The sequence below is a fragment of the Salvelinus alpinus genome, chromosome 5 (genome assembly GCF_045679555.1).
Source record: "Salvelinus alpinus chromosome 5, SLU_Salpinus.1, whole genome shotgun sequence".
Lineage (NCBI taxonomy): Eukaryota > Metazoa > Chordata > Actinopteri > Salmoniformes > Salmonidae > Salvelinus > Salvelinus alpinus.
Genome location: NC_092090.1, coordinates 58597576 through 58623154, shown reverse-complemented (window position 1 = coordinate 58623154; position 25579 = coordinate 58597576). Strand labels below are relative to the sequence as shown.

At 43.3% G+C, this 25579-nt stretch overlaps 1 protein-coding gene across 2 annotated transcripts in view; it reads right to left on the bottom strand.

Annotated features, from left to right (window-relative positions):
- The window catches only part of nos1 (nitric oxide synthase 1 (neuronal)), a 70908-nt gene extending 54398 nt beyond the window's left edge, over positions 1–16510 (bottom strand). For both annotated transcript variants that reach the window (XM_071402479.1, XM_071402480.1), the window contains exons 1-4: positions 16317–16510; positions 12706–13473; positions 3991–4120; positions 904–1041 (exon numbers count right to left, since the gene is read on the bottom strand). In XM_071402479.1, the coding sequence (XP_071258580.1) occupies positions 904–1041; positions 3991–4120; positions 12706–13442 (1005 nt within the window). In that variant the 5' untranslated portion in view covers positions 13443–13473; positions 16317–16510. The remainder of the gene's footprint in view (positions 1–903; positions 1042–3990; positions 4121–12705; positions 13474–16316) is intronic.
- Positions 16511–25579: the final 9069 nt, after the last annotated feature.

Here is a 25579-nt window from a genome sequence, read left to right as displayed (position 1 = left end):
AAAGGAGACTGATCATCACCCAGACCAACCTTGTATGGTCAGAGGAATAGAATTATAATTGAAGTGAGCCGTCACTTTGGGTAGCTGTTAATGCATTCACCAGATTAGAGGCAAAGGAGGACATAGGGAGAAAACGGTCACCCGAGCACAAACCCAGAGTGGAAATTTAACAATAACTCAACAGCGCTGCTGCTAAAATGGGCAGTCTAGTCACGCTGGCTGAACCAACCACCCACTCGCACTGTCCAGCCAGTCAGGTTTTGTCCCAAACCCCCCTTGCCCTGCTCAAACAACCCAGCCATCCAATTCAACATGACGCTCGCTAAAGTTGCAAAGTCCCAGAAGTGCACAATTACACGGCCGGTGAGCATGACTAGGTGACGGAAGGAGAGAGCGAGAAAGAGATATATTAAGACAGAAAGAGGGAAATGAGCAGAGTCAGAGTGTTAAAAAATAAAACAAAAGAAATCCCTCGCCTCACTACATCCGCTCGCCATAAGGCTCTGAGCATTCATGCAACGCAGCTGTCCTTTATGGCTCAGACAGAACATTCTGTGATATATTATACTATATTCTGAAGACGCACTATTAGAAGCCTATTCATTTGGGATACATAGTAGGCTGTCGTCCGATAAGTTGCAGAAGTAATTAGCTAGGCTGGTGTTACAACACCAAGCCGACGCTGCAGAGTTATCTGTTCAGATAAATGACTAAATGCTTAGGTCTTGCTCTAGGGCGTTGCAGTTAAGCACCTTGTGACAAATGTATTTGTAAGAAAATGGCTAGATAACTACAAACTGATTGGATTGATTGAATGGTTGGTTGATTGGCTAATTGACTAATCGATTGATTGATGAGAGGAAGCCACTGTTCTGCAGACAAGAAGAAAAGTCAGTTCCATACCTTACTAGAGCTGTGGTGTAGAGTGTCGTTGTAAGTGACTCCAGTCTCCACATTCTTGATCTTCATGAAGCGTGGGCATTTGGAGGGGCTGCCATTCATGAGAGCCTTGTTAGGGGAGATCCTCCCCTGTGCTGGAGGCTGGAGGGATGAGACGGATGTTTAAGAGAATTAATACATTTTAGTCTGTAGAGTAGCGCATAATGTTTCTACTGAGGTGGCCTTTGAACCCACCTCTGAGTGGAGGTTTGAGATAAGAACTTTAGGTAGAGAGGGAAAAGGAGAGAGTGAGAGGCTGTGTTGACAATTCTGATATTTTGCCACTAATTGGTCTTTTGACCAACCAAGTCCACCAGCAGCATTATTTTCTCAGCCGTCTGAATCCCAATTCTGATCTTCTTGCAATCAATTGGTCTTTTGACCAATCAGATCAGATCTTTTGCCAATTTTTTTATTTTATTTAACTAGGCAAGTTCATTAAGAACAAAATCTTATTTACAATGATGGCCTACCCCGGCCAAACCCTAACCCAGACAAAGCTGGGCAAATTGTGCGCCACCCTATGGCACTCCCAATTACGGCCGGATGTGATACAGCCTGGAATCGAACCAGGGTCTTTAGTGAAGCTTCTAGCACTGAGATGCGGTGCCTTAGACCGCTGAGCCACTCGGGAGCCAAAAACTTCATAATTGGGCACCTGTGTAAACAGCCAGTGAGAGACAGGAGACACACACCCCCATCAGGTAGAAAGGTAATCAGCATCCTTAACACTAGCATGATTGACTGCTAATTGCCAGCTCCCTCAGCATGTCTATTCTGATGTGGTTATTAAGTGATGATCGCTTGAATGAATGTAATTTACCACAAGTTTGATTGTTGTATTGAATTGATTCTAAAGTGCTCAGGTCTCTCCATGCGGCTGAACCTCAAATCAAAAGGAAATCAATCCCACACCTTGTAATACCGCTCATCATCATCGCTCAAGAGAAGTTATTGCAAAACCACGCGGTGAAGGCACCTCAAACAACGGGCGTAATTGTAGTGCTCGCTGAGGGGATGAAAGCGAAACGTCAATTGAGGCCCATTGAATTTTCAGAGAATAGGATGGGAGACAGTCTGAATTCATTTGATTCCTCAGAGAGAGAAGTGATTCTGTGCCCATACGAAATGCTCACCCACCCAGCCAGCGATAGGATGCATACAAACGTGTGCCATTGTCATCATCTCCAAGTTCCTCTATACAGAAAGCCTATTGTGCAGCTAGGCCGCAGAAAGAGAGCTTATTACCCCTGTAGTCAAACAGCCAGAGGAAGGCAGACGAGTACAATTACACTTTACATGTTAAGTAGGAGAGAGAACGCGAGAGAGAACATGTTCTTAACTGAACATTAAGAACATGAATCGTGAATTGGGGGAATGAAGAAAAGAAAAATGGATCAGTTGACAGAGTTTGACTGGTTGAACTCTTGGATCTATTCAGTGACATTATGCAGAAGAGCACAGGATAAGAGAACTTCTGCCACGGTGCTACTTATGCTTATCCTGAGGTGCATCAAAGGAGAGCCAAGCGACATCTCCAGAACCCGGTGGCGGTATCGTGACAGAACATTCTGCCACCTCTACTTATTAACCAGTCAATTATACAGTAGAAGCTTTAGCAGTGAGCTCAGCACAAGACACAGCCAGAGTCCAGGACAGTCCTCCCCTAAAGTGAGAAATAATCATTCCAAGCCTATCATCATGTCATCAAGCCCATTCAGTCTTAATGAAATACGAATTTCAACTCTACAACCTTGTCATTTGGTAGTTCTGTAGCCTCCCGTAGGATGGAGAATGACATATTGCACAACAAGTGGATGGCCTGCTTCACCATCATATTATCAAGGAAATATGGAAAATGGCTGAGAGAATCAAAAGGTAATTTATAACAATCATACATTTCTCAGACTTTTTACATGTTAGTCATACACCTCTACACTCTCCTATGAGTCAGAAGTCATGGCAGACACACACACCTACTGTAGGCCATCTGGAAACACAGCTCTGCGTTTACCTACGATGGCGCCAGTACGCCTGGCTGAGACACACACCTCCCCCATCCCCACTACACACACACACACACACACACACACACACACACACACACACACACACACACACACACACACACACACACACACACACACACACACACACACACACACACACACACACACACACACACGTATCCCTCCAGACCTCAAAGACCTAAATGGAGGGGACCTCAAAATACCTAATTTGGAGAGGGCCAAATCAGAGGAGAAAGATGAATCAGCTCCCTCTGCAACCACAGCTGCACACATTCATTAGTTCCTTCGATCGTTTCTCTCCATCCGGCCTCATTCACTACGAGGAGCAGGGGGCTCAAGCAGCCCAGCATGCGTCACAAGTGGGTGGATCATCATGGGACCATGTGCGGATTACGACGCAAACGTGCATGTGTAGACGCGCACACACACACACACAACCCAGACCCCTGGCTCTCTCTCTCTCCACTTACAACCAGACTCTCCATATGAGATGGGTAAACTGGCTTTCATGCTCTGACAGCTATCAGCCGGAAGGATCGAACGCCCAGGTGATCTTGAGCCAAGAGGGGCTTTGCCTTGTTGTTATGATACACATTGACCCGCATTCACAGTCACACTCGTAGAAAGCTCTAAGAGTTCCAAGAACAAGGAACACGCAATGTATAGATTAGGGGGTTATAGAAGCATATGTCATGTGCGACTCTAGGGGGATCACCATGGGCTAGCATGCGCTTACACACACATATGGGAGGATAGGCTTTCACAAGCGGGTTCACTCGAAAGGCATGTAAGTACACATTCATAAAACACACACTTATCAAAAAACGGTTCTTCGGCTGTCCCCATAGGAGAACCCTTTGCGGTTCCATGAAGAATAGTCTGTGTAAAGAGTTCTACCTGGAAGCAAAAAGAGGTTTCCAAAGGGTTCTCCTTTGTGGACAGCCAAAGAACCCTTAGGTTCTAGTTAGCACCTTTTTTTCGAAGAGTGCACACGCACACAAACATAGTTGAGTGTTTTTACCTCGTCCTTCTCAGAGTAAGGGTTGGTGAGCACCGTCTGCATGTTGTTGTCCTTCCTCCACAGGTCTTCACACACACTGTCCTTATCAGACGCCAGCTGGGGTGACATACCATTTCCCATACCAAGGTCCCTGCAAGGCACATACAGTTCCGTTAAAGGTAGGTGTGTGTTAACATCTGGTCTTAAACCCACGATTACGTCTTCACTTTGAGAGACGAGATCAAAACATAGATGAAATGCTCCCTTGAACTAAATCAAAACACTGAGAATTTGCCAAACAATTGTGTAACATACAATAACTCATTTACTACTAATACAATGACAGTTGCTGTGGTGACAAACATATAGAAACAATAACCCTAACCCCAACTAAAAAGCACTAAGAGAAACAATTCCACTAAAACAACATACAGATGAAGTATATCTAACTAAGATCTATGGGCAAGCAGAACTACATCTAACATCTGGGTCTTTCCATGAAATGAGTCTCTTTCGATATGTTAAGTAGAAATTATGCACCAATATTGAATTGTAAAAGCCATTTAATATAAAGTGCCATTTAATATAGACCACATGGAAAATGTATACTTTTTATATGAATAAAGACTTGCTAAAGTGCAAAAAGTATGCATTTTGATATGTACCTCTGACTTCTACAGTAGAAAGATTTGAACCCACTCAAGGCTTACTTCCGGCGCCGAAAAGAGATGGCCGCCTCGCTTCGCGTTCCTTGGAAAATATGCAGTTTTTTGTTTTTTTATGTGTTATTTCTTACATCGGTACCCCAGGTAATCTTAGGTTTCATTACATACAGTCGGGAGGAACTACTGAATATACGATTAACGTCAACTCATCATCGTTCCTACCAGGAATATGACTTTCCCGAAACGGATCCAGTGTTTTGCCTTCCACCCAATACAATGGATCTGATCCCAGCCGGCGACCCTGTGCGACGCCGTAAAAGGGGCAAACGAGGCGGTCTCGTGGTCAGGCTTCGGAGACGGGCACATCGCGCTCCACTCCCTAGCATACTACTCGCCAATGTCCAGTCTCTTGACAATAAGGTTGATGAAATCCGAGCACGGGTAGCATTCCAGAGAGACATCAGGGATTGCAACGTGCTCTGCTTCACGGAAACATGGCTAACTCAAGGGACGCTAACGGAGTCGGTGCAGCCAGCTGGTTTCTTCATGCATCGCGCCGACAGAAACAAACATCTTTCCGGTAAGAAGAGGGGCGGGGGGGTATGCCTTATGATTAACGAGAAGTGGTGTGATCATCATAACAACACACAGGAACTCAAGTCATTCTGTTCACCTGATCTAGAACTCCTCACAATCAAATGTCGACCGCATTATCTACCAAGGGAATTCTCTTCAATCATAATCACAGCCGTATATATTCCCCCCCAAGCAGACACATCGATGGCCCTGAACGAACTTTATCTGACTCTTTGTAAACTGGAAACCACACACCCTGAGGCTGCATTCATCGTAGCTGGGGATTTTAACAAGGCTAATCTAAAAACAAAACTCCCTAAATTCTATCAGCATATCGATTGTGCTACCAGGGCTGGAAAAACCCTAGATCATTGTTATACTAATTTCCGCGACGCATATAAGGCCCTCCCCCGCCCTCCTTTCGGAAAAGCTGACCACGACTCCATTTTGTTGATTCCAGCCTACAAACAGATACTCAAACAACAAGCTCCCGCGCTCAGGTCTGTTCAACGCTGGTCCGACCAATCTGAATCCACGCTTCAAGACTGCTTCGATCACGCGGATTGGAATATGTTCCGCATCGCGTCCAACAACAATATTGACGAATATGCTGATTCGGTGAGCGAGTTCATTAGGAAGTGCATTGACGATGTCGTACCCACAGCAACGATAAAAACATTCCCAAACCAGAAACCGTGGATTGACGGCAGCATTCGCGTGAAACTGAAAGCGCGAACCACTGCTTTTAACCAGGGCAAGGTGACCGGAAGCATGACCGAATACAAACAGTGTAGCTATTCTCTCCGCAAGGCAATCAAACAGGCTAAGTCCCAGTACAGAGACAAAATCGAGTCGCAATTCAACAGCTCAGACACAAGAGGTATGTGGCAGGGTCTACAGTCAATCACGGATTACAAAAAGAAAACCAGCCCCGTCGCGGACCAGGATGTCTTGCTCCCAGACAGGCTAAACAACTTTTTTGCCCGCTTTGAGGACAATACAGTGCCACTGACACGGCCCCCTACCAAAACCTGCGGGCTCTCCTTCACTGCAGCCGAGGTGAGTAAAACATTTAAACGTGTTAACCCTCGCAAGGCTGCAGGCCCAGACGGCATTCCCAGCCGCGTCCTCAGAGCATGCGCAGACCAGCTGGCTGGTGTGTTTACGGACATATTCAATCAATCCTTATCCCAGTCTGCTGTTCCCACATGCTTCAAGAGGGCCACCATTGTTCCTGTTCCCAAGAAAGCTAAGGTAACTGAGCTAAACGACTACCGCCCCGTAGCACTCACTTCCGTCATCATGAAGTGCTTTGAGAGACTAGTCAAGGACCATATCACCTCCACCCTACCGGACACCCTAGACCCACTCCAATTTGCTTACCGACCCAATAGGTCCACAGACGACGCAATCGCAACCACACTGCACACTGCCCTAACCCATCTGGACAAGAGGAATACCCATGTGAGAATGCTGTTCATCGATTACAGCTCAGCATTTAACACCATAGTACCCTCCAAACTCGTCATCAAGCTCGAGACCCTGGGTCTCGACCCCGCCCTGTGCAACTGGGTCCTGGACTTCCTGACGGGCCGCCCCCAGGTGGTGAGGGTAGGTAACAACATCTCCACCCCGCTGATCCTCAACACTGGGGCCCCACAAGGGTGCGTTCTGAGCCCTCTCCTGTACTCCCTGTTCACCCTGTTCACCCAACTCAATCATCAAGTTTGCGGATGACACTACAGTGGTAGGCTTGATTACCAACAACGACGAGACGGCCTACAGGGAGGAGGTGAGGGCCCTCGGAGTGTGGTGTCAGGAAAATAACCTCACACTCAACGTCAACAAAACAAAGGAGATGATTGTGGACTTCAGGAAACAGCAGAGGGAGCACCCCCCTATCCACATCGACGGGTCAGTAGTGGAGAAGGTGGAAAGTTTTAAGTTCCTCGGTGTACACATCACGGACAAACTGAATTGGTCCACCCACACAGACAGCGTTGTGAAGAAGGCGCAGCAGCGCCTCTTCAACCTCAGGAGGCTGAAGAAATTCGGCTTGTCACCAAAAGCACTCACAAACTTCTACAGATGCACAATCGAGAGCATCCTGTCGGGCTGTATCACCGCCTGGTACGGCAACTGCTCCGCCCACAACCGTAAGGCTCTCCAGAGGGTAGTGAGGTCTGCAGAACGCATCACCAGGGGCAAACTACCTGCCCTCCAGGACACCTACACCACCCGATGTCACAGGAAGGCCATAAAGATCATCAAGGACAACAACCACCCAAGCCACTGCCTGTTCACCCCGCTATCATCCAGAAGGCGAGGTCAGTACAGGTGCATCAAAGCAGGGACCGAGAGACTGAAAAACAGCTTCTATCTCAAGGCCATCAGACTGTTAAACAGCCACCACTAACATTTAGCGGCCGCTGCCAACATACTGACTCAACTCCAGCCACTTTAAAAATGGGAATTGATGGAAATTATGTAAAAATGTACCACTAGCCACTTTAAACAATGCCACTTAATATAATGTTTACATACCCTACATTACCCATCTCATATGTATATACTGTACTCTATATCATCTACTGCATCTTGCCATCTTTATGTAATACATGTACCACTAGCCACTTTAAACTATGCCACTTTATGTTTACATACCCTACAGTACTCATCTCATATGTATATACCGTACTCTATACCATCTACTGCATCTGCCATGCCGTTCTGTACCACCACTCATTCATATATCTTTATGTACATATTCTTTATCCCTTTACACTTGTGTGTGTGTGTAAGGTAGTAGTTGTGGAATTGTTAGGTTAGATTACTTGTTGGTTATTACTGCATTGTCGGAACTAGAAGCACAAGCATTTCGCTACACTCGCATTAACATCTGCTAACCATGTGTATGTGACTAATAAAATTTGATTTGATTTGATTTGAAAGATTTGAACCCACTTAACCTGGAGAAATGTTTGGGTTTTCACCATCATTGTAAGGCCCTAATTATTTTGGTTGCTTTGACATTAATTTCTGAAGATTATTTATTTCATTACGGATTCATTTCAGGCTAAAAACAAAAGAAACCTGTCCCTCATTTTAAGGTCAACCCTGTTATGTGGACTGAACTTTACATTTTTTTTTTACATTGAACATCGAATAGTTAAATCAGTGTAAAAGTAGGCGAGCTGGTTCTCGTCTTTTTGGCCATTTCCTGGTGTTTTGTGGTGGAATATTGAGTGGATAGATACAGGCTGGAAATGTTTTAACAATTAATTTAGATCTTTTGTGAAGCTTGCATTACACATAAGCTTCCATTCCCCGTCGCAAGATAATTTATGGCTGATAAAAAAAGAAGAAAAAAATCAAACCTGTTACGGTCAATCCTGTTACTTTATTTGGCACTTAATATAGTAAAAAAAAATATATATATATGTAACTCAAGATGGGAAAACATGTTTATTACATTGAACATGTGCTATTCATGACAGAGTGTTAAAATTAACAAAGTACACTACCCAAATGGGACTCATTTCGTGGAACGACCCATCTATGGCCAAGCAGAGATTAGATAGACAATGGGCTTTTTTCCATGCCTTTGTGTGCAGTGGAAACCCCATGAGACGTGAATAATCACAGCAGCAAACTCATCAGCGTGTGATTTGACGTTTGCATTGCTTCACAACACCCACACATCTCCTCTCTCATGAGCGCATGTCCACGCTAATTGTAAATCTTCAGTCGCACGTCAGATCATCTCTCCCGCCCTAAAACACACACACACCACAGGGCGCCAAACCATCTCTCCCTCACACTGCGTACAATTAATTCCTCCATTTGCTAAACAACCATATTCATTACCTCCACAATTCTGTAGACCTACCTACTCAGAAACTTTAAAAAACACGAGTAGTTATTATACATTGCATTCCGAAACTATTCAGACCCCTTTTGTTACGTTTACAGCCTTATTAAAAAATATATTACGTAATTTGTTTTTATCCAATCTACACACAATACCTCATAATGACAAAGTGAAAACCAGGTTGAGATTTTTGCACATTCACTCAAAACAAAAAACAGAAATACCTTATTTACATAAGTATTCAGACCCTTTGCTATGAAACTCGAAATTGAGCTCAAATAAATCCTGTTTCCATTGATCATCCTTAAGATGTTTCTACAACTTGATTGGAGTCCACCTGTGGTAAATTCAATTGAATGGACATGATTTGGAAAAGCACTCACACGTCTATATAAGGTCCCACAGTTGCCAGTGCATGTCAGAGCAAAAACCAAAGTCGAAGGAATTGCCCGTAGAGCTCAGAGACTGTGTTGAGGCACAGATCTGGGGAAGGGTACCAAAACATTTCTCCAGCATTAAAGGCCCCCATGAACACAGTGGCCTCAATCATTCTTAAGTGGAAGAAGTTTGGAACCACCAAGACTCTTCCTAGAGCAGACCGCCCGGCCAGACTGAGCAATCGAGGGAGAAAAGCCTTGGTCAGGGAGGTGACTAAGACCCTGATGGTCACTCTGACAGAGCTCCAGAGTTCCTCTTTGGCGATGGGAGAACCTTCCAGAAGGACAACTATCTCCGCAGCACTCCACCAATCAAGCCTTTTTGATAGAGTGGCTAGACGGAAGCCACTCGGTAAAATTCACATGACAGCCAGCTTGGAGTTTGGGGATGTATTTCCGTGGCAGGGACTGGGAGACTAGTCAGGATCGAGGGAAAGATGAATGGAGCAAAGTACAGAGAGATCCTTGATGAAAACCTGTCCCAGAGCGCTCAGAACCTCAGACTGTGGCGACGGTTCACCTTCCAACAGGACAACGACCCTAAGCACACATCCAAGACAACGCAGGAGTGGCTTTGGGACAAGTCTCTGAATATCCTTGAGTGGCCCAGCCAGAGCCCGGACTTGAACCCAATTGAACATCTCTGGAGAGACCTGATAATTGCTGTGCAGCGACGCTCCCCATCCAACCTGACAGAGCTTGAGAGGATCTGCAGAGAGGAAATGAGAGAAACTCCCCAAATAAAGGTGTACCAAGCTTGTAGTGTCATACCCAAGCAGATTCGAGGCTGTAGTCACTGCCAAAGGTGCTTTAACAAAGTACTGAGTAAAAGGTCTGAAAAAAAACAACTGTTTTTGCTTTGTCATTATGGGGTACTGTGTGTAAATTGATGAGGGATTTAAAACAATTTAATCAATTTTACAATAAGGCTGTAATGTAACAAAATGTGGAAAAAGTCAAGGGGTCTGAATACTTTCCGAATGCACTATGCATAGTTTGTCATTGACTTGGACTCCATTTATTGTAGTGGGTTTCAGGGCGCTATTTTAACAAACCTAATGCAATGGTAAATCTTAGCGCTGGCGGTAGCGCTATACTATAGGTTAAGGGTGTGTTAGAAATATTTTTGCAATTTTTATTGTGGGAATTATGAGCGCAGTAGAACAAAAGGGCTGGCTTTTGATGAATAAATAACTTTGAAGCTTGACCTCTCACTGGCCAATCAGAACATGCTCCATGGCACACACAAAATTCAAATTGTGTATTTACTTCTATGTATTGATTTTGTAATCAACTACAATTTCGAACGTTAGTCCGTTATAGCCTAGTTTGTTAGATAGGCTACAGAAACAAAATATAGGCCTATCCCATCTTTGCTAAATACGTTGAACATGTTTGCAGTCCACATTTTTCTAAGTAATTGAATGGCTTCAGTGTGGAAATATATTATTAAACAGAGCATTCACATTGATATAGGGCCTAGGCCTAATGTAAATTGTGTTATGGCTGACCCATGGATATGCCAAACGTTGTCAATAAGCAAGAGAGTGAATCATTTAAATCAAAATGAAACAGATTTGTTTTAAATAGGCCGTCTAAATACTGTTAGGCCTACAGGCACCATAATTGCTCCCTGTGGGTATTTAATATTAAGGCAATGCTGACAATGGAAGGTTTTACGCACATTAACACTTTTCACAGAAGCTGGACAAAGATCCGATATAAAAAGAAAATATCCACTCACCGTTATACTGCTCCCAAATATAAATGTTTTACAAACATACTGGAACCATCTTACAGACCACATTCACACTTCTCCAGAAATAGCAGACGGCCCTAAATTCCATTGCATGCAAGCTGGAAGTTCTCATCATAAAACCAGGATGGATGGTGAATAACTTTGGTTTTTAATCAAATGTAATTAACCAGCCTTCATTATAGCCTATAGGCATACGTCAAGGGTAGCCTACGGAGGGTTTTAGTTTTTAATCATATGAAACTGAAAACAAGCAATTGTTACATGAAAATAAGTTCTAAATATAAGGTCAACCAGTATCATCTTATCTCATGATGGGCATATGGACACATGTAGCCTACATGGATTTTTATTTAAAAAATGTACCAACCACGTTACCGCTATGACCTGCTTTTCGCTGGTCTTAAATCTCCCAATATGCGCCTCATGAAATTCTCACTTTTGCGCTTGTTTTCAAGGACACATCAGATATTGCCACCCCTCCCACCTCAACGCAAGCAAGCTGATATTAGACAGGTAAATTGCTGAACCTGTTTGGCACTTGCGCCGCCGTAGCGCCAGCCGAAAATAGAGCCCTCGGCGTGAAAACAGCTTTTGGTAAATAGCTCAAGTTAATATGCTGTTCTATTTCAGTTCAACAGCTATCAATTTATTAGCAAGATGATACTGCGCAAATAGTCAGAGATTACAGTGAAGGCCTGCCTTGAGTCAATACCACCATTTCATTTTCTATAATCCTTCACCTCTATTGGGTGCTCTTTGGAGAGCCTCTTTAGTGATTGAGCTTCGCAGTATCTGAACGTCATCATAACCCTAACAAGGAAATCAGGTTAGCTAGCCAAATCTTTCCTGTCTCAAATGCCAACACGTTTTCAGTCTGCCCTTCTAAAATACAGGAGGCATTTAAAGCTAATTTGTGTTTAAGTACCATAGCTTATTTATCAACCACAATAGAATTTCCACAGTGCTTTGTTTTGAGGTAGACTTAAAGTACATTTTACATCCGTTTTCCAAAAAAGCTATGATTCATTTGAGGATGGGAACCAGCAGAGCACACATAGGGGGTTGACGCAGTGCTATTGACAGTAGTATGTACCATGCTCTCTCAGATTTTGATTGGATACATGTACACAGGAGGTATAAGATGTCAGTGTCTACAGCATAATCACTACTGCAGGCCTTTGAGTGGGTTACAGTCAACAATAGGAGCTCTCCAAAGAAAATAACCACAAGAATTAGATTGAAACCTTTTAATCCATCTGTCACGGACCAATTGCTCCCTGATGTGAAAAGAAACAAACACACTAGAAATGTAGAGATCTATAATTAGCCTGCAGTAGTATTCTCATTCTACCATCTAACCAACTAAATGATCACTGTGTTGTGGCGTTGTGATGTGCATGTATGGTCGGGTTCAATAGGTCAGCTCACCGGTCCACCTGCACCTCAGCGTCCCTCCTCTCTATGGTCCTCTGTTCCTCTCCGTTGATCTCTCTCTTACTGTTCTTGATCAGCCGCAGCACCGGCTCGATCTCCTTCAGCATGTCGTTGTTCTCCTCCACACCGTTCAGCAGCAGCGCCCCGCGGCCCCCGTCTCTGAGCATGGGATCTTGGGCTGCGATCAGTGCCTGCACCCCTCCCCTCTGGAGCAGGGCCTCTCTGTGGAATGGGGTCACCGAGGGGGAGGACAGGTTCTCGATGGCCCTCAGCTGCTGTGGGTCCTTGCCTCCCTGCCCCGGGCTAAGGGGGCTTAACGGACAGCAGCGCTCGTAGGACTTGGAGGCGGGGAAGGCTGGCCTGGTGACCCTGACGGTCCTCTGATGTCCGTCCCCAGACAGGGTGGTCTCCAGGTGGGTGGTGAAGCCCTCTGGGCCCCTGAGGATGAGGACAGCGTGGCTCTCAGGGGACACATTCTTCAGGGTCTCCAGGGCCCGCTCATAGCTGAGGTCCACCAGGGGCTTGTTGTTGACTGCCAGTACTATGTCCCCCACCTGGACCAGGCCACACTCTTCGGCCGCCCCGCCCCGGATCAGGTCGGACACTATGACGGGCGGCTTGCAGACGCGCTGCTTGACAAGGAAGCCCAGCCCACCCACCTTTCTCTTGAAGAGACGCACCGAGATGATGTTGGGCTGCAGCTGGCACACTGTGGGCTCAGACTCCTGCATGATGTCTGGCGGTGTATTTGCACTCAGGGATCTGCAGCATACAGAAGAAGAATTAAGGGAGAGAAGTCAAGTTGTGTTAGTAAAAGAGGACATGGACTTCACTTTGTGATCTGTTTGATAGTGTGTTTACAGATGCAAATGTGAGTCAGTATAGAAACATGATATTACACTGAACATTACCGTCTTTGAGTCATTTCAGTTGTGGAGATAATCCAGTATGTTACTGTCTGGGCCCGCTGGCACATACTGACTTCTTGTCAATCCCTTTAAAGCGCTGTCTGTCTAATTGAATGAAAACTGTAGCTATCAATGACTTGTAGCGGTATTATTGAACTAATGATCTGATCCTGGATCAGTAGTGAACTTCTACCTATTCGATTTCTCTCCCTCTTCTATTGTGTTGTAACATACACACAGTCTTTCAGTTTCTGATTGACTGTTAAGTTCTTAGCTGTAAGGTTGTTGTGTTTGAGCAGTGGAAAGTGCTTTAGATAGTTTGTCACAAAAAAACATCAAACCTTGGTAATGTAGGCTATAGTCGTGATCTGTTTGATATAATAACACCGATTATTATGACTCATCTTGTTTATATCGATACCCTCGTAAAAACAGCAAAATGAGCTGAGTGAGACAGCAGACAACGTTACACGGCAGATGGGCTGGGTTACAAACAACTTTCAAAACATAGTATACATAGTTAGCAGTGTTCAACACACTTCTCTATTATTTTTTAAATGCTTTTCAAAATGTTCCAATTGGCTACGTTTATATGACTTCAATAACCCACCACAATATGACATTGTCTATAGTTTCTTAATATCATTTCAATGTTGGCAATCCAGCAGAATTCATAACATGGGCAACACTTGATTGCGGTGAGGTGACATGTCCTTGTGGGTGGTAAAGTATCTGTGGTTAATAAAGCCGTGTGTCATCCGCATTGCAGTGCACTGAATGTTGTGATTGCGGATGATGTCACCGTGGGAAGCATGACAGATAAAAAAAGGATGAGGCCCAGACTGACCCCTGAGAGACACCATAGTGAATAGGTGCTGGGGACCCTACTGAACCACCCATGCTCACTGAGAGACGTCTGCCACAGATATGACCTGAGCCAGTCGAGGGCAATGCTGGAGATTCCCACTCACCTCTCCAGCCGGTCAACAAAGATGTTCAGATCAAGAGTATCAAATGCGGCACTGATATCAAAATAACTCAAATAGAGCATTTGCCGACAGACAACAGAAGATCATTACTGACTTTCAATAAAGCAGCGTTCTTGCTTTGAAGTGAGCGGAAGCCAGACTGGAAGTTGTTCATTCTCAAATAAGCCACCTATTGCTAGAAAAAACAAATTTTTGTAAAATCTTGGATGAAAAAAATAATTAAAAAAAGACATGTGGAGATGGGTCTATAATTAGTCAGGGAGCTATTTACAATAGAATGTTGGGGACAACTGTAGGCATAACCTCTGTTAGTCATCTCGAATGGATCACTTCCAAGAGGCAGGAGGTCTTTATGGGAGCTACACTATCAAGGAGAAACTCAAAGGATATTTGAGTAAAAGGAAGCAGTAGTCTTAGTTGCCTCAAGTGCCCCCTGACCAGAAATTATGGTATGGTGCCGGCTACTGTTAATCTGGGATCTAATATTTTTGTACTTTTCTGTGAAGAATCGTAAAAACTGTTCGCAGAGGTCAGGGGATACAAGCATGTCCAGGCTGTTGCCACAACCGGCCGTGATTGGGAGTCCCATAGGGCGGGCTCAGCGTCATCCGGGTTTGACCGGTGTAGGCCATAATTGTAAATAAGAATTTGTTCTTAATTGACTTAACTAGTTAAAAAACGTTCAATTAAAATAAAAACAACAGGTCACGCTCAATTGTTGTAATCAGAATTTTCGAATTGTGGGAGTTCAGAGAACAGGGTGAGAAGTAGTCAGCGCTTGCATCTTTAAAGCGGCAATCTGCAGTTCGAACAATTAGAAAGAAGTACCCCACCACTAGTTTGGTAAAAAGCTGAGGGATGGGGCTGGAGAAATGTAACCACTCAAACTCATGGACAGAGCTGTGGATACAAGGACTGAACATTCATGATATCAAAATTATAGTGTTACGTTGTTTTGAGGCTATACAGCCCTCAAACTCAACTCTGGAACCGAAAGCCAGATCCACTGCGTTTTTTTCCATTGTTGCCCTCTAAATCAGGGACTACATTAAACCAGGGACTGATTTGGACCTGGAACACCAGGTGGGTGCAGGTAGAACAGAAGACCAGCAGGCTCCAGACCTTGTAGGGTAAGAGTTGAATACCCCTGCTATAAAACATTTTTTATATTTTTTACATGTACATTGTTTACAAACAAAGGAGAAAAACAAGCTTATATTTTTGGTGCTGATGCGGTACAACAGTTGAACTAAGCTCACAAGGCACATATAAGTTATATTCGTCAAGAATCAATGGCTATACAGTATCATTTAAAAGTCTAAAAATGTATGTAGCTACTGCAGATTGCCCCTTTAACCGTAATTTCTCATCCTTCCATGTATGTTCAGATGTTCTTAATGCACTTAAAAAAAAAAAGGCAAAGTGTGATCATTTAATCAAGGTGAGACTTTGGCAGACAGTTTATTATTGGATTTAACTGGTGCCACAGTTCAAAGTAAATATTGTCAAAGTAATGGCTATCCACTATTTTTGGAAAGCCATTAACCGACAAATCAACAGTAAGATTGAGCAGTTGTTACATTCGATTTGACAGTATATAATGTGTGAAACAGCAACGACAGTGATGCATAATCAACAGCACTAAACAGCCATAAAATGCGTAATTTTCTGTATGGTGTGTTATGTTTGAATAATTCAAGAAACTCACCTCTGAGAACAACAAGTTCACTTGCACAACGAACTGTTGCAAATACAAGTGACAGATGAACTCCTCTCGTGCGTATTCGTTGTCCTCGGAAACTGCACACACAGGTTGTTCGCTTCGCTCGAGCTCCTCAAGTCCCACTTGTGTGCGTTGTCTCATTAGAGTCGCGGCATGCCTGTGCTTCTCTGCGCGCCAGGGTGCCGTATAAATATGGAGCACGAGAGACACTGTGACGAGCGCAGATTGGGTCGTGCGCGGGAATTTATACCCTGGTCGGTGTAGTTTCCACTTCTGTAATCACCAAACTACAGTATTCCCTTCTGAGTACACACGTCCCACCCATTGCAAATGTTATTGCCAATATTTGTATTTACCCACATGTTGTTTACTCTATTTTAAACTTCAAAACATGACGTGTGTGTAGGCAATATAAGGAGATTGCCTAATGGCACCAAAATAGCAATTCTGCCAATTGTGTGGCCCATGCCCTTGATATCAATTCGTGAAATTATTTTAGACTACATTTGATTGCATGTGTCACATTAATTTAAATGATTGATCAAAACTATAGGTTTACTGCATTTAATAACTACTTTTAGCCAGTGGGACACTTGTATGCACTATTGGTGCCTTCATGACAACTGGGCACTCAGAAAAAAACGAGGTCAAATCATGACGTCATGACTTGGAATTCTGAGTTGGATGACATTTTCAAAAACGATTTTTTTTCCCCCCAGTCAGAGCTCGTTTTTTCAGAGTTCTCAGTTGTCTTGAATGCACTGAAGTTGGAATTCAGAGATATCCGGGATCCCAGTTGTTTTGAATGTGGCAAATGTTCAAAATTCCTTGCACAGATAAGTGATGTCATTGCCAATGTCAAACACACACACACCACAACCCTGCTTTTTCCTTATGTGACACAAACTTAACCTTTATTTCCAACAATAGCCCACTGAAGGATCTCCTTGGAATAGGCTAAATAATGCCCTTAGCCATCACTTCACATTGGAGTAGAGTAACTAAAGAAAAAGGCTATACTTACAAAAGTTGCTCTGGATAAGAGTATCTGATGAATTTATAAATTGAATCTGTTTGTATATAAACTGCCTCAGTTGGCTCTCCAATGATTTTGCCCTGTCCAATGTTGTTATCTGCCCAGGTAGAGGAGAGGCCATTTTGACCTCACAGATATAGCAACCAATTAAAGAGGAAATCCTGTGTTTGAAAAGGTGACGTGAAGGTGCACGTCACCTTCACGTTAGATAATGGTACAGATATCACCAGTCATGGAGTTCCTTGACATTGAACTCCAATCATATTTTGTGACTGAGGTATCGTTTTTTTTTAATTCTCAGGCAGTTACTCTCCAGGAATACCCAGCTGTCAGTGTTCAAGGATGTCAACCCTGGTATTTAATGGTAAGAGACCATGATTACATTTCAGTTCCTTTCCCTTCACCCAGAAGTGTCCACTCATTCACTCCCCCTCACAGTTAAAAGCATTGGGTTGGTGCAACCACAGCTAGAGAGTGTCCTGTGTGGCTCAGTTGGCAAAGCATGGTACTTGCAAAGCCTGGGCTGTGGGTTTAATTCCACAAGGGACTAGTATGAAAATGTTTGTACTCACCATGTAAGTCACTTTGAATAAGAGCATTTTCTACATTACTCAAATGTTAAGGTCACTGCTGTCCACACTGACTAGCAAAGCATATGGGACAAAGGATGCTGTATGCATTACTGCCTGCTAATCAGCATTGGCCTTTTGACCCAACTTGCTTCCTAGCTGTCAGATAAAAAAAACGTCACGACAGGCCTGATGGAAACAGCAAATTTGTCGGTAAACTTTCCGAATGTTGACGAAACAAAATATGCTAGACAAGGTGGGATCTTTTTGCGTCTGTAAAATTAATTATGCAGGCCTCCTGTATGGCGCAGCAGTCTAAGGCACTGCGAGCTTGAGGCGTCACTACAGACCTTGGTTTGATCTCAGGCTGTGTCAAAACCGGCAGTGACCGGAATCCCATAGGGTGGCGCACAATTGGCCCAGCATCGTCCTGGTTACGAGAGGGTTTGGCCGAAGGGGCTTTACTTGGCTCATTGCGCTCTAGCGACTCCTTTTGGCAGGCTGTGCGCCTGCAGGCTGAATCCGGTCATCAGTTGAACAGTGTTTCCTCTGACACATTGCGGTGCGACTGGCTTCTGGGTTAAGGTATGTTGTGGTATGTTGTGTGGTCCTTCCACTACGACTCGGGAAAGAATGCAGTTTATTAGGCTACAGATGAAATAAGTTATGATGAACCACTTCACAAGGTGGTGAACGTGCATGCCACAGGAGGACAGGTTCATAGTAATGTCTGGAGCAGAATTAGTGGAATGGTGTCAAATACTTCAGACAAATACATGTTTGATGCCATTCCATTTGCGTTGTTCCAGCCATTATTATGAGCCGTCCTCCCCTCAGCAACCTCCCGTGGTGCACGCAGTGATTGATGCTCCTTTCCAATAAATATCGAGGGATTTATTCTGGAGACATGATGATCGATGCTTGGCTGCCTTTTGACAAATAACAATTATCTTTCTCTTTTGTCCATAAAAATTTAATGCCAGGGTTTCCCAAACTCAGTCCTCGGGACCCCAGGGGGTGCATGTTTAGTTCTTTGCCCAAGCACTACACAGCTGATTCAAATAATCAACTAATCCTCAAGCTTTGATAATTTGAATCAGGTGTTTAGTGTTAGGGCAAAAACCAAAACATGCACCCCTTGGGATCCCGAGGACCCAGTTTGGGAAACCCTGATGTAGGCTATCCTACCCGCACTGTATCTGCGAGCTGTTGGCTAGAACACGTGTGCCAAGACCAGAGTGGGCACATTCACAATATACTGTAACCGTTTTTTGTTTGCTGACAAAACCATCAGTAGAGTTGAAAAAGTGATGGAAACCCATTTAACTTGTATTCTTTATTTGGTACCTGGGAATTTAACTGTAAAAGGTATGTGCACTACATCATCACGCACAGCCTTTAATCCGAAACAGGTCAATTTGATGGAAACACATCTCTGGTGGAAAAATTTGCATTATTGTTTTTATGCAGATTTTATAATACTTGCATGGAAATATGTCGCCAATTGGATGGAAACCTAGCTTATAAATCTTCTGTGCTGCAGTGAAAGACATAACACTCTCACACACAAACACACTGACACTCAAACACACACCCTGACACCACAGGAGGTTGGTGGCACCTTAATTGAGGAGGACAGCTCATAGTAATGGCTGGAACAGAATAAAGGGAATGGTATCGAACTCCTTCCATTCACTCCATTCCAGACATTATTATGAGTCGTCCTCCCCTCAGCAGCCTCCTGTGCCTGACACACTCAGCCTGCTTCCCCGGCCGTGTCATTATGTCAATCACTTCTTGCTTGAGTGGTACCATCTGCCCTCCAATAAAGCCACGCACAGCGGATCACTGTGCAAAGCCCCTGCTTAGCCCCACCAGCCGCCCGGCTGCTGGGCCTCATATCACATCACTAGAGTTAAGACTCACCAACTCACCAGTCAAACTAAAATTACATCTGTTACTTTTTATACTCACCCTATTCACCCCTGCCACCCTCCTTTTTGGCAACCAAGCCATGGATGTCTTTGGAATATTGACAAGAGTGTTGACAGAGAGAGAGAATGTGAGAGAGAGAGATTGAGTGTGTGTGTGTGTGTGTGTGTGTACGTTCATAGGTGTGTGCAGAAAGTGTGTAATAATGACAAGAGGGTCATTTTTGGAGGAAGGGTTGAGTCACATGATCCTCTCATGATGAAACATGATGACTTCATCCAGATTTACGCATTCCATGCATGGGTTATTGACATATATGATACCTAAACATACACTGAGTGTACAAAACAATAGGAACACCTGCTCTTTCCATGACCTAGACTGACCAGGTGAAAGTTATGATCCCTTATTGATGTCACTTGTTAAATACACTACAATCAGTGAAGATGAAGGGGACGAGACAGGTTAAAGAAGGATTTTTAAGCCTTGAGACATGGATTGTGTATATGTGGCATTCTAAGGGTGAGAATGAACAAAACAAAAGATTTAAGTGCCTTTGAATGGGGTATGATAGTAGGTGCCAGGAGCACCTGTTTGAGTGTGTCAAGAACTTTTTTTTCTCCGCTCAACAGTTTCCCGTGTGTATCAAGAATGGTACACCGCCCAAAGGACATCTAGCCAACTTGATAGAACTGTTGGAAGCATTGGAGCCAACATCCCTGTGGAATGCTTTTGGCACGCTCAACAAATTGAGGCTGTTCTGAGGGCAACTCAATATAAGGAAGGCATGACACATACTTTGTTCCTTTCTCACTTCCTTGTTCTCACCATTTGACTCAATGTCAAACTATGTATAGAGCTCACTTAATTGGTCAGGTGTGATATCCATGACATCGCTTGAAGTTAAAAAAATAAATGTGGTTACTATGGCAACTTTTTCATGATGTGTTTTTGGTGTAGGTATCTCTGTAGGATCCTTCTCGTTATTGCCAGTTACACCACAAGACATTTCTTTCTCACTGTGTTTGGATTGTGTATGTCGTTTGATGGATGAATGCTATTATTGGCCGTGTCAGGTAATTGGAATCCATTGGATTGTGTTTACATCGGTTTGAGGTAGCTTTTGATTACTTGATCATCATCTTGCTTAAGAGAAGAAAGAATAACAACCCTGCAGAGGTTTAGTATGTTAGAACTATAACCACAGAGTGCCTTGATGGGAAAAGTAAGCCCCACAATTCATCTTTATACATCTTTGGTTTTCTATCCCCCTTGTTTTCTCTGCCAGTCATAGACTACCCTTTTCAAAAAGCACCTTATACCAAGTCTCCATGGCCTTACATGGTTCCAAAAATATGTCTCCACGCGTGTGTCTGCGAGCGCCATGTTGATTTTGTCTATCCCCACCAGATGCGTTCATGAAACGTAGGTTAAAATATCAAAATCAACTGTGAACCAACTATATTAATTTGGGGACAGGTCGAAACACACAAGAAAGATTCATGGACATTTAGATAGCTTGCTGTTGCTAGTTAATTTGTCCTGGGAGATTAACATTGGGTTGTTATTTTACCTGAAATGCTTATGGTCCTTTTTTTAGCTGGATCTTATGTAGAATTTTGACCCATTGTGTGTTCTCTACTCCGACAATTAATCCACAGATAAAAAGGGAAAATCTAGTCAGTTTTTAGTTTTCTTTGATTAATCTCTCCTCCTTCATCCTTCTTCTGTGAATTTTATATTGCATTTAGCAACCAACTTTAAGGTGCATTAACGCCACCAACTGGACTGGAGTTTGGACCTTATTCATCTTTCAATCACCCACGTTGGTATAGGTATATGCATGTAACAACCAATGAGTAGATGGGAGAGGCGGAACTTGCAGCGCATCAAGCGTCTAAAATAGAACCAAGTTCTATTTGAGCGCCTGGCTACACAGACACCCTCGAGCAGTTTGGATGAAATTATTGAATAACATGTACTTAAAAAAAAAAATGGCAACACTCGCACACGCAACGCAGCCGGTTTGGTCAATAGCTTTGACTATTTGAACGAACCAGCATATAATTTTTTCTTCTCAGAACTCTAACTTCATTGGAACTATTGTTATTCATAGTTCCAACTATGGTCCCCTTAGGACTCCCTTACAGTCCCCTAAAGGATTTTTGTTGATGTGTGGGCTACAAAGTAATAAGGAATTTTACACCCTGGATGTATCAACATTTTCAACACTCTCCAACAGTCAACTACAGGGCAATGAGGAAAAGCAATGAAAAGCACACTATCACTTCTTCAGTAGGGTTAAGGGCCTCAAAAGTTGGCATTTAAAGTGTGATGAAATGCAGTATAATTCCAAAGGGTAGGCAGAGTGGTGATAACACATAGAAGGGTCTTTATGTATGCAAGCTGATATCATCATCCTCCCACTGGTTAGTGTAGGAAATCATTTTATTTGAAATGATACGAAACACGAGGGTTGCATTCCATCCGTTTAGCCTGTGGGTAATGCACTGTGGGACTGTGGCGGTTGCCTGACGACTCAAACGGAATTCTTTCGCTGCTCTATGTTCACTACATACTTCAGTCTGAGACTGCCATCGTTGATGTCGTTTGTGGTGACATCAAAATGAGGGGTGTTGTACAAAACAAAGTCATCAGCTTTTGGATCATCTCTAACCAATCAGAGTATCAAAGCCAACCCATGTGTGTTTTGGCTCTGGCCCAACTCATCAGTTTCTGGGACAAATCAGAAAGTTTAGAATGTGTTTACGTTCTAGAAATCGTCTGGGAGGGATTCCTATCCAGACTCATTGGATAGGAGTACGTAGTTTGGGTAGCCAGGCAACCAAAGGACACCACAGAGCAAGAGAAACAAGTCGCTCCACACAGCGCCTCACACTTTCAAGAAAGACTTCCTCCCACCCATCTCTTCTGCATGGCCTTGAGGTTTCCTGAAACAAATTGACTGTTCTCACTGAACAGAGTGTCAAATCATTTGAAGAACTAGAGACTAGAGAGAGACAGAGAGACAGAGACAGAGACAGAGACAGAGACAGAGACAGAGACAAAGACAAAGACAAAGAGACAGAGAGAGAGAGAGAGGGGTCAAAGGCACCTCTACAACTCTTACTTCGAATGTCTGTTATTTTCTATAGTCAAGGTCTCTGGGCCTTCGGAACATTGTTGGCACTCTGTCGACTAAGCCACTGTGTCAGGTGGAGGACCCCAGTGCACCGCAGCGCAGGGCTGTGGAGGCTTGAGGGTAACGGCTGCATCGTGGGTTCAAGGGCACGTCAATATGGAGGGGGCCTCTCAACAGGCTGTTAGGTGGATGATAATGTGCCTCCCTGAGTCGTGTGTCTCTCTCTCGTTGCCCAAGGGAGCTGGTGGGAGGCCAGAGAGCGAGGACTTTCAGGAGATATGAGACGTTTTTAACCCACCCCTACCCTGGCACATTGTATGTTAAAACCATAACGCTTAGTCTCAGCTCTGCTGGTTTGCTTTCCAGAAGCTCAATCAGCATGGTGCCAAACGCCAAATGGTGCCAAAAGCCGAACGCTTCATTACAAAATTGACTGAATACTGAGGATCTGAATAAATAGTTCTCTCATAGTTTATTTTCCTATTTTTCTTTTTACAGGTACAGTAAGTTGAATGCTCATTTACAACAGTAGCCTGAAGAGGAACAGCGTTGAATGTGTGGATTGGAAGCTGGGGAGGATCAGAGTGTGTAGGATCTTCGGGACGAAACTGTGGTAAACTAAGGACATAATACAAGTAGACTAATGCATTATTTCACAATGACCCCCCCCCCCCCATAAGTACTCTGAGGTCTTTTATCATTTATGATTGAACTGGCACAGGGAGTGTAAATAGGAAGCACATTTTACACATCTACACCTTCTTATGAAACTAAATGACAGATTTTAGCGTCGTCAAATCATTCCTAATATACCAGAGTCAGAAAGGAAAGACATAGATTTATGGAATTTTAAATTAGTTGAGCCATACTTCTTATGATGCAGTAACGCATAGTTGTGTAATGTAAAGGATTTTCGAAAATCTCTCTTGATGGTTGGTTTTGGGTATATAAGTTTCCGCTCTATGTTTATTCCTGAAAGATAACAAAAAGTAAAAAATATTCCGTATCTTGTGTGGCCCTTTATGTTCTATTGTACTGAATGTCTTCTCTGGCTGTTAGAAACACAGCTACAGAGGACCTTTCCTCATTCAAAAAGGTCAGGCTTGTCATTTATAGTGAGGCTCTTTACATCCACGTCTGCTCGCGCAAATGAGAAGAGGACGTCGGGGGCCAAATAAACCGCAGTTGGAAATCTTTCCAGGCTCAGAGAGAGACTATGATGTGTGGCTCAAATGGTACCCTGATGTAACCGCATTGTGCTTGACAAATTCATGGGACTAGCTTGGGACTGTGTGTGTGTTGGTGTCAAAGTTTAAGTCGTAATGTAATGGCAGTCACTTTCAAACCAATTTACTCCCAAGCCTCATCAGCTCTTGAAATATTATTAAGCAGCTTGTATCGTAAGCAAGAGAGATTATTGAAGATATTATGATGGTCACAGAATGAGCAATGGTCACAGGAATGTAGTGTATATGTGACTGAATTATATCACCAGATATAAGTGCTTGGTTAAATTTCAGGGGACTGAGTTACATTTTCATAATATGAATACCATGAATCTTCACAGTATTATCTTCACTGTATTCCACTAGTCATCTCTTACTACTGTCTCCAATGCTGAAGATAATACAAAGCACTTGGGAATAAAGTTAGAGCTGTACAATATTGTGCCAGTGTAACATCCATCTCAGTAGTTGTAGGCCATGACTTACACCGGGAGCACTGTGTCGGAGGAGGGTCTCACAGAAATCCTGGTCCTTGTGTCAGACAACGTCATTCAGTAGCAGGGTACTGGGTTCAAGCCTTTGAAAACACTTTCAGTAAGAAATAGATTGATAATGTGTTTAAGTCTGGAGCTAATTATATTGTTGTTTGACTTGATTATCAGTTGTCTGTCTCTCTTGTTAGTAAAACTAATGTCCTACATCCACGGATTTGACATCTGTGATGCTTCAAGGAAAGAAACATCACTATTAGATACAGAGGACAGGTGACACAATAGATAAGAAGAACTTACAGAACTGTATGTTAAATTCAATTAAAGTTACTAATTTGTACACATTTAGCAAGATTGCAACATTGTATTTCTATATTGTCTGATTCATTAATTTCCTTTTTTATCTTAGTATTGCTTATTGGATACTACAGATGTAGGATCTTAATTTGAGGCAGTTTGTTACAACAGGAAAATAATCCTGCAGAAACAGGAAATGTGAATTATTATGTGGATTATAATTAATGGACATTTTTGTAGGGGTTGATACATTTTTCGTAAGGGAAAATCAAGTCTGAAATTTCAAAGTGAAAATTACAAACTTCAGAAGCCTTTTTTAACCTCATACACAAGACTTAACTTTTCCCCCATTGCAGGAAAGTTTTCCTGCAACAGGGTGATCAAATGAAGATCCTACATCTGTACCCTTCTATAAATGACAGTGTACTCCATTTGACTTTTTGACTTCTAATAACACTATCTGGCTATGAGCCTAGCTGTCCACGGCCTCACTGCCACGCCTCACTTTAGTAATGACCGTCTCTAATACAGGTGGACACTGAACTTCAAAGAGGA